The sequence below is a fragment of the Gopherus flavomarginatus genome, chromosome 15, assembly GCF_025201925.1.
Source record: "Gopherus flavomarginatus isolate rGopFla2 chromosome 15, rGopFla2.mat.asm, whole genome shotgun sequence".
In the NCBI taxonomy this organism is placed as follows: domain Eukaryota; kingdom Metazoa; phylum Chordata; order Testudines; family Testudinidae; genus Gopherus; species Gopherus flavomarginatus.
This window is the reverse complement of record NC_066631.1, coordinates 27,208,626-27,216,944: the sequence shown is the minus strand read 5'-3', so window position 1 is coordinate 27,216,944 and position 8,319 is coordinate 27,208,626. Positions and strand designations below refer to the sequence as shown.

At 48.3% G+C, this 8,319-nt stretch overlaps 1 protein-coding gene across 1 annotated transcript; it reads right to left on the bottom strand.

Moving 5' to 3' along the window:
• Nucleotides 1-940: 940 nt before the first annotated feature.
• Nucleotides 941-5,961, bottom strand: B3GNT4 (UDP-GlcNAc:betaGal beta-1,3-N-acetylglucosaminyltransferase 4). The gene is made up of 2 exons (XM_050923950.1): nucleotides 5,750-5,961; nucleotides 941-2,292 (listed from the first exon to the last, which is right to left on the bottom strand). Exon 2 carries the CDS (start codon nucleotides 2,263-2,265, stop codon nucleotides 1,177-1,179), a length of 1,089 nt encoding a protein of 362 aa, XP_050779907.1. The 5' UTR covers nucleotides 2,266-2,292; nucleotides 5,750-5,961; the 3' UTR covers nucleotides 941-1,176.
• Nucleotides 5,962-8,319: the final 2,358 nt, after the last annotated feature.

Genomic DNA, 8,319 nt, shown 5'->3' with positions numbered 1-8,319 from the left:
ATGGATTATTTCATGAAGTTGAAACGCTCCATATGAGTACCAAGGAGGATGGGTCTTCTTGAACTTTACCCAAAGGATTGACTCAGATAGCACCAAGGTGACACAGGACCTGAGTAGGGATTTATACCACTCTCCACCACAAGGCCAATTAATTAGCAAGTCCCACTTCCCACAAAGCCATACAGATATATTTTCCATTTGCAGCTGTGTAATCTCTGATGGAGGTAGCTGTCAGCTAACCCTGGATTTTGTTTTGATGTTCTCATCTCAGTTGTACTTCCAATAGAACAAGAATACTCAATGTAAACACTTTCAAAACTGTATTTATTTATACCTGCTGTTTAAAAAAGCCATTGTTATTATAGTGGTTAATAGCAATTTGTTTCTTCTCCCAATCCCACTGTAAAGTATTTTTGTGCAAAAATTCCAGTGCAAATAATCTAATGTAAGTAGATAAAAATCTAAAGAAAAAGAGCTGGTTAGAAGTCAGTGCTATTAGAACTAAGTACCTTGCAGTGTCATGGCTGTGTTAAGAACAGACAACTGAAAGGTTTCTAGACCATCTTCTCTGTGCTCTTTCCCCCACATCCCCATTAAGTAAATTTAGTGCTGGTGACATCTGGTGGATTGCTAACCGTGGACAGTGAAGTCCTTGACAGGAGATGCGCAGACCCAGCAGCATAAGCTTGTCCACACACTTCTTGTGCCTTAGCCCTGATTTCAAGGGTTAATGGGTGAGTTCAGGCTCTACTGCCTGTTCAGCAGGAAGGCCAGTAACTAGAGGCTGCTAGTAAGGTTGGTAGTTGTAACTTGGACACCATCAGGACTGGCACTAAGACCACCACCGCACTTTGCAAAGAGCCACTCAGAACCACCCAGCTGGGCTAAATTCAAATCAGTGATCTACAGAGGAAGCAATCCCAATCCCAAGTCCCTGAGCTATCCCCCCTATGTGTTTTCAGTTCAACCTCATGATGCTTCAGTAACCCAACAATATATTTTCAGAGGCTCATTGCAGAACATTACCTTACTGTAAACTACAGTCTGTTAATAAAAATGTATCATCTACTATGACTTTCTTTTGTTTCTGTTTTTAATGTCAGTTTAAGCAATCTGGAGTAACCACCACCATCATTCTGTTCCCTGCACTTAGCATCAGCAGTCTCATTTTGTGAGTTACTGAGTTAATGATACAGCACACCTAATATGGTCATCCTTTACCAGCGTCCACATGATCCACATCTCGGTGGGGTTCAGCTTGTGCACTATCATCAGTTCTTTGTATAGACATGGATCAAAAGGATTAAAAGGCCTCTGGATTCCAAAGGTCTTAAAGCCAGCATGGTTCAATGGAGTCACTGCCATCTTTGCCAGACACATTCCCACAAAGACATCATCTATTGGGAAGAGTTCAGTGTCTTCAGCAGTGCTCCGGAGTCGCTGCACTGTCGTTCTGGACATCACATAGCCACCGCCACCAGCATAGAGAGGATAGTAGGGCGCTTTGTACATAGACTCCGGGATGAAATATTTGACTTTGGTGTTTCTTATAGGACGGGCCTGGCTGATCACATCCCCAACAAAGAGATCCTCCCCAGGTTCCAGTTCCTTGAGGAACTCAACAATATTGTAGGTGTTGACAAAAACGTCATCATCGCCCTTCAGCACAAACCTGGCGTGGGGACAGTCCACCATGAACCACCGGAGGAAATGCAGCTCCTTCAGCGTCAAGTTGAAGAAGTTGTCGGTGAAATCCCACTGGACAATGTCATCGAACTCCTGGCTCTCATAAACCAACAGCTGATGGAGGGAGTGAGCCTGGATTTTGGCCTCTGAGCGCCCAAGCAAGAACACCAGTTTGATTGGCTTGCTGCCGATGGCCACTTCTTTCCCCCATGTGTTCCTGATAGCAACCCTACGGTCTATGTTGATCGGGAGAGACTTGATTGCCAGCAAGAGGAATGTTTCCTCATTGCATCTCGTGGGCTTCAGCAGTGTTGAAAAGTTCCTGCAGTGCTTGTACATTAAGAAGGTGCGGTGAAGCTCTGGGAGTGCAAGAGAGGAATTGACAATTGTCAGGTCTGGCAAACATTTGCTGGGTTCAGTCTGCTCCGGAGCCCAGAACGTATGGCTGGGATTTGGTGCAGCTATCTTCCTGGCTGCTGGGGAGACAGCCAACTTAGTCTCTTTCCTTATATAAATAAGGAATGCAATCAATGTGATTGAGACGGTATATAGTGCAACCATTCTTATCCTGGGATACATCTCAAACACTGGAGCAGGAGCCAATCCCTGCACAGTTAAAGGAACACATACAACATTTATTAAAGGAGCATTTAGGCTTCTTGTCTCATTGCTAAACAATTATCACAGGAGTCTAAAGGCCAAATTTATGAAGATATTTAGGGGCTTAAAGATGCAGATAGGGATACAGTGGGATGTACAAAAGCACCTAAGCAGCTTACACACCTAATTCCCATAGACTTCAATAGCAAAGTTTTTATTGAATTTAATGGGATTGGGAGCTGTCCCATTACTCCACTTAAACAAGGCAGGACACAGGTTTGTCCCTGCCCAGCCCAGAGTACTGGTGTCAGGACTGCTCACAGGAGCCCTTTGAGAGCTGCCAAAGTGCTCAGATTTGGGGAGTGGAAAGTGGGGGAGGGAGGCAGATTTTAATGTTGGACTGTGAGCTCATTAGCCTATGAATTGAGTCACAGCTCAATTTGGGCCCAATCCTGCAAGGTGCCACGTGCTCTCAATTTCCATCCTCTCCTTTGGGAAAGGAGGGTACTCAGCCCAAGATCAGCTCACAAAGCCCAATATGTATTATGAGAAGGTCTCAGGAAGCACAGAGAACCATCACACGGGCACATAGGCCAAGTGCTGCAGCTCACACAAGCTCTTGCAAGGACAGAGCTAGCTTGATGCAAGCTATTCAGACTGCTCTTCCCATTAGTGTCAAAGCCCTATTTGCATCATCTAGTGTCAGCCTGTTTTAGGAACATTGGGAGCAACAGGGAGGCTCCAGCAGGGATGCTTGGATAGCATGGTAGTTTGGTCTGAGGGCCTAGATGGGAGTACAGGTGGCCCACAAGTTTCTGGGGTTCCTTCCCCACTCACTCACCCCATCTAGTTCTCTCGAGGGTTGCATGCTGTTTGAGAAGTCGAGGCCTCAGGGTGCTTCACATCTGCCAAGTTAGTCTAATATAGCCATTTGTTTGGCAGCTGAAGCTTATCGTTCTGTTCTAAGTTTTGCAGGGGGTTCCAGGTACAGTATGCAAACCTGGAATCCAATTTCTGAGAGAGTACAATAGCTTTTTCAGTGTCCTCATGTCTGCCAGCCGAAGCAGCCAATGCTGCATAGCTTCTATGTTCGGTATTGTTTTAAAGGCAGCCTTAAAAAGAATGGCATGGCGTTCACTCATAGACATCTTTAATTCTATGCAGGCAGTAGACCACGGAACAAGCCAGCAAGTTTCTATTAGTCACACCAGAGGCAGTATTCTGTCCCTCCAGCTACCAAGCTTGCAAATTAGGTCAGCTACAAATATTAATCTAAGTGAACAGCTTGTCCGAAGCACAATCCTAACACTTTGGTGCTGGATATAGGCTCTTACCTGAGAGAGCTTTTTAACAAGTCATACAGCAAATGGGTTTTACAACACCCTACTTCCTTTCAGCATCTTTGTGTCACAGCTGGGATCAGAAACTACATCACAAGGCATCACACTCACCCTTGTGCTTTGACCACAAAACATTTTTTTCTTTTTAGCACATCTATGTACCAACCACACTTGCTTGACAGGCGACAACCTTCCCTCTTCCCTTTAAGAAAAGAAAAGCACTGATTGCTAGGCCCCATTCCCCACCCAACTCCAGTTCTGCCACAGAATTCTAACAGCCCATTAAAGGTAGAAGGAATAAACCTTGTTTTCCCCTCACCAAACGTTCCCATTTAGAACTTTAAAGTATCAGAGAGGCACATTGGTGCTGCACTGGCAATGACCCCACATTTCAGCTGAAGGGCACTCACTGCCCGAATCCAACATTAGAAGCCTTAAAGGGATCCTGACTTTACACAGGGATGACACATCCTTTTTAAGAGCTAGAGAAGCTGAAGAGGCAGATACTGCTCCCAACTTGAAAGTGTTTAAAGGGCTTGGCTACACTGGAGAGTTGCAGCGCTGGTGGTGGGTTTACAGCGCTGCAACTTAGCAACTGTCCACACCTGCAAGGCACATCCAGCGCTGCAACTCCCTGGCTGCAGCGCTGGCTGTACACCTGGTCTGCTTGGGGTGTAACGATTGCAGTGCTGGTGATGCAGCGCTGCTCATCAAGTGTGGCCACCAAAAGCGCTGTTATTGGCCTCCAGGGTATTAGGAGGTATCCCAGAATGCCTGCTCACAACAAACCAGAAGAATGGCTGAACTCCAAGCTCCCCAGAGCTGCTTATCTAAAAAACAAACAGCTCCTATTTGCTCCAGTGAGCAGAGGCAGGCAGGGAATTGCTTTGGAAGGTTCACAGCTGTTTGCTTGAAGACAGAAGTCACACAGCAGAGGGGGAGGGGAGAGTCCGTGTTGAGCAGCTGCTTATGTGGTCTGAAGGCTATTTAGGAGTGCATAATTTACATTTAGTGAATAAGAGAGGGGTGCGGGAAGGGCTCAAAACTTTTAAATTGATTGCAGGTTGGCGATGTGTATGTTCCAGTTCTTAGAACTTGCAAGGCAGGGAGTTGATAGATCCAAAAATCCACTCTCTCTCTCTCCCCCCACCCCCCTCTTTTGAAAAGCACGTTGCAGCCACTTGAATGCTGGGATAGCTGCCCACAATGCACCACGCCCAACAGTGCTGCAAATGTGGCCACACTGCAGCGCTGGTAGCTGTCAGTGTGGCCACACTGCAGCGCTTTCCCTACACAGCTGTACCTCCCAGTGCTGTACAACTGTAAGTGTAGCCATACTCTAAGTTTATAATGTTTAACTGTTAGTAAGATCTTTGGCCTAGGAACCCAGCGACAGTCAGATTTCAATGCTGCCTTACAAAACAGTGTTTATAGTTACTCACATTTTTTGCATTTAGGGTGGAATTTATCATGGCATGATAAGAAGCCCACACTCATACTGCGACAATACCAATGCCTGCGGGGTACACCAGATGGAGGAGAACTGGTTTAAAAGCTGTAACCAAACCATAGGGGCTAATTTTGGGGTAAGTGGTGCTCCACGTGGGCCAGTTTCTCGATGATCCATCATGCATGTGAAATTGCAACATTCCCAAGGTATCTAGCATCCAATCAACGGAAAGACTGAACTTTTTGCTGTCCTAGGCAAAATGTATCATTTATGCCACTCCCAACCCTGTAACATTTTGTCACCCTTTAATACACAGACATTATTTATAGCCGCCTGGTCGCTCCTATACTGAATCCTGGTCAATAATTGAAGTAAATCAGAGGTCTGACTTTAGACTCACTGTTACACTCAGTTAAGTCCTTAGTTATTAAAGGACCCAAACATCCCACCAAAGCCTAATCAGTAACGTTCCCAAACCTCACAAAGCTGGGCAGTCATTTATGTAAAGGAGGTGGCGTGCAGAAAAAAAAGCGCTAGTCTCCCAGCAAAGCTTTGAAGGGAGTTTTGCAACCCCTTTCCAGAATACAGCATCTTCTGCAGAACCCCGCACGACCAGGCAACGATCGGTGCAAACCATTCCTCCGAGTTTACAAGGCTCTTCCTCCCCTCTTACCTTTCCTGCAGCACCGACTTCTCCTCAGGGGCTGCGGCTCTGCAAGGAGCGTTCCTTAAATGCACCATGCAAGCCCTCGCCTGCTGCAAGCAAATCTTTCACCAGGCTTCAGTTTAAACAGGGGGAGGCAGGGGTGGTGCATGGAGGCCTGAACCCCCTTCCTGCCCCCTCTTTCTGTTGTGCGCGTGCATCTGATTCTGGGAGCCGCTCGCTCCCGGTTCCTGCTGCAGTTAAAGCCGAAGCCGCATCCAATGGGGCTCGCGCTGCTCTGGAGCCCGGCCGGGGTCGCCATAGAAACGACAGGCAGGCTCGTGCGGACGTGAAATCAACCGGCTACAGCAGCAGATGCTCCGGGGTTTGGGGGCAGGAGGGCGCGAGGCGGAGCGACTGGCGCCAGCGGCCGGTGAATGGGTCAGCTGCGGCAGAGCCCGCCGCCCCCAATTAGGGGATTATTTTAATGAGGGAGGCATTTACTCTCATGCAAATAGAGCCTGGATGAATTCAAATCCCCCTGCTCCCGAAAGCTGCTGAGCAAGGGGAAAGGTGCAGCCGGGGGCTCGGGCGCCGAGCGGAGCTGCGGGGAATGCTAAGGCCTGCAGGGTGACCCCGCTGTGCGTCCAGGGCACTGTGCTTTGACTGACTCCTTCCCGGCTGTTGGGGGGGGGGGGGAATGCAAGGGTCTGCCCCCCCGCAATCCTCTGCTCACCCACCTGCTCCCTGATTTCCTTTTTGGCCGCAAGGGCTGGAGTCAGGCTGTGCTTGGGGCTGGCCCCTACCAGAGCGCCTCTGCTGGCCCCCGAGGATCAAGATTGAAGGGGGGGGGAGGAACTCTGCTTTAAATAGAGCACAAACTCGCTCCCATGAAAACTTAATTCCTAGGGGTGAAGAGTGGAAGTGGTTGTCAGCCTGCTGCGGTAGGCCTGGACCCAGCCCTAAGGGCCTTCCTCCTGCCCAGCCATAGCTGCAGCATTTAAGATTTGTTTTTGTTTTGCGTTTCTCAGGTCGGACCCGCTGCTGGGCTGCCTGCTGTGACTCTTCAGAGAACCTAAAACAGTAGCTAGGTCTGAGGAGTGTGAATTGTCTTAGAATGAATCTCAGCTGGTGTTAATTCAGAAACCCCAGGGGCCAGGTTAAATGTTAGCCCTGTTAACTGTTTCACCACTGATCCCTTTGAGAAACAACCAGTTAGACAGGGATTGTAGAGCCGGGATTGTCTGGCTCTAATCATTTAACACTAGACTATCTTCAAGGAATATATTTGACAGGAGCCCTCTCGCCCTTTTCTATAGCATCCGGCATCATTTGCTGAAACATATTACAACCTGTGTGGATCTGGGGGACTTCCCCACTTTATCTCATACCTTCCAGTGACTTCCCTCTGCCTTGGGGGACATCACCAATAAATCCTTAGGGAGTTTTGTTTATAACAAATACATGCTGCACTCAACAGCTGCTCTGTCCTGTGAGGAGAGAATGTCCGGGTCACCCAAGCCTCTTATTATCGTCATCCAACCATCTCTTCTTACAAGCTCCTGAAGTGTAAGTAGGTCTCCACTTCTCCTCTAGCAGACCCACACGGGCCATGCAAGCTGCTCTCTCCTGATCTGTCTTGTCAAGTTCTCTTGGAAGGGCAGCTATGCAAGTTATTGTTTTCTAGCCCAGCAGTACAGTATCTCAGGTGTGCAGCTCTGGTGACACCGTCTGGCTGAGAAGGCAAATAGACCTGCCAGCTTAGGACTCTGCCTGGCCAAGTTTTCTCCCTGGAGAGTCCCTGGAGGTACAGCGCGACGGGGAGTGAGTTACAGCGCTGTGGGTGGCTTTATTAATTATTTATTATTTAAAGCAGGACACTGAAGACAGCTTATCCTCGGCTCTCAACAACTCTTAAAGATGCCACAGGACAGCATCCCATGAACAACTGTGCCAGAGATGACACATAGCTGTTGAGAGTGGGGGCCAGGGGGAAGGGCACAATTTAAAGGCTCTGGTGGTATGCAGCAGGGTTCAGGGCCGGGCATATAAAACATTTCAGAAATCTGGGGGCATGTGACTCTGCCTGTTCCCCCATGTGTCACCTCTGATTCACACCCCAGTGACAAGAGTTCAGACAACACTAGGAGCTTGACCTGCTGATGAATAATCTTCAACCACTATAGAAAGCATGAGTTAGTGGGAAGGCTGGGAATAAAACGCCAGGAGTGCTGAGCATGGACACCACCATCTTGTATTTGCCAATCCAAACTCCATCAAACAGAACTGGAAAGGCAGCTCCCACTGAGACTCCTGCTGCTACATTTCAGGTCACTGCCATCAGTGACTTCTGGTTTTAAGAACTTCTCTATGGTCATGAGGCTTGCTTCTGCTCCTGATGGGACTGCTGGCCATCTCCCCAGCCTAGAAGGGACCAACTCCATTCCCAAAGGCCATTCAGGCCCTATCTTCTGGGTACCGTTTTATTCTTCTGTCACAAAACTCACAAAGTTATTCCCCTAGCCAAACAGGAACCCAAAAGCCTTTCCCTTTCTTCCCCGCAGCTCCAGGTCCAGCCTCAGCAGACAGTGTCCTTCCCA

What these genes read in the sequence shown, in the direction of transcription:
- B3GNT4 (XM_050923950.1), bottom strand. Translation starts at nt 2,265, where the DNA reads ATGTATCCCAGGATAAGAATGGTTGCACTATATACCGTCTCAATCACA.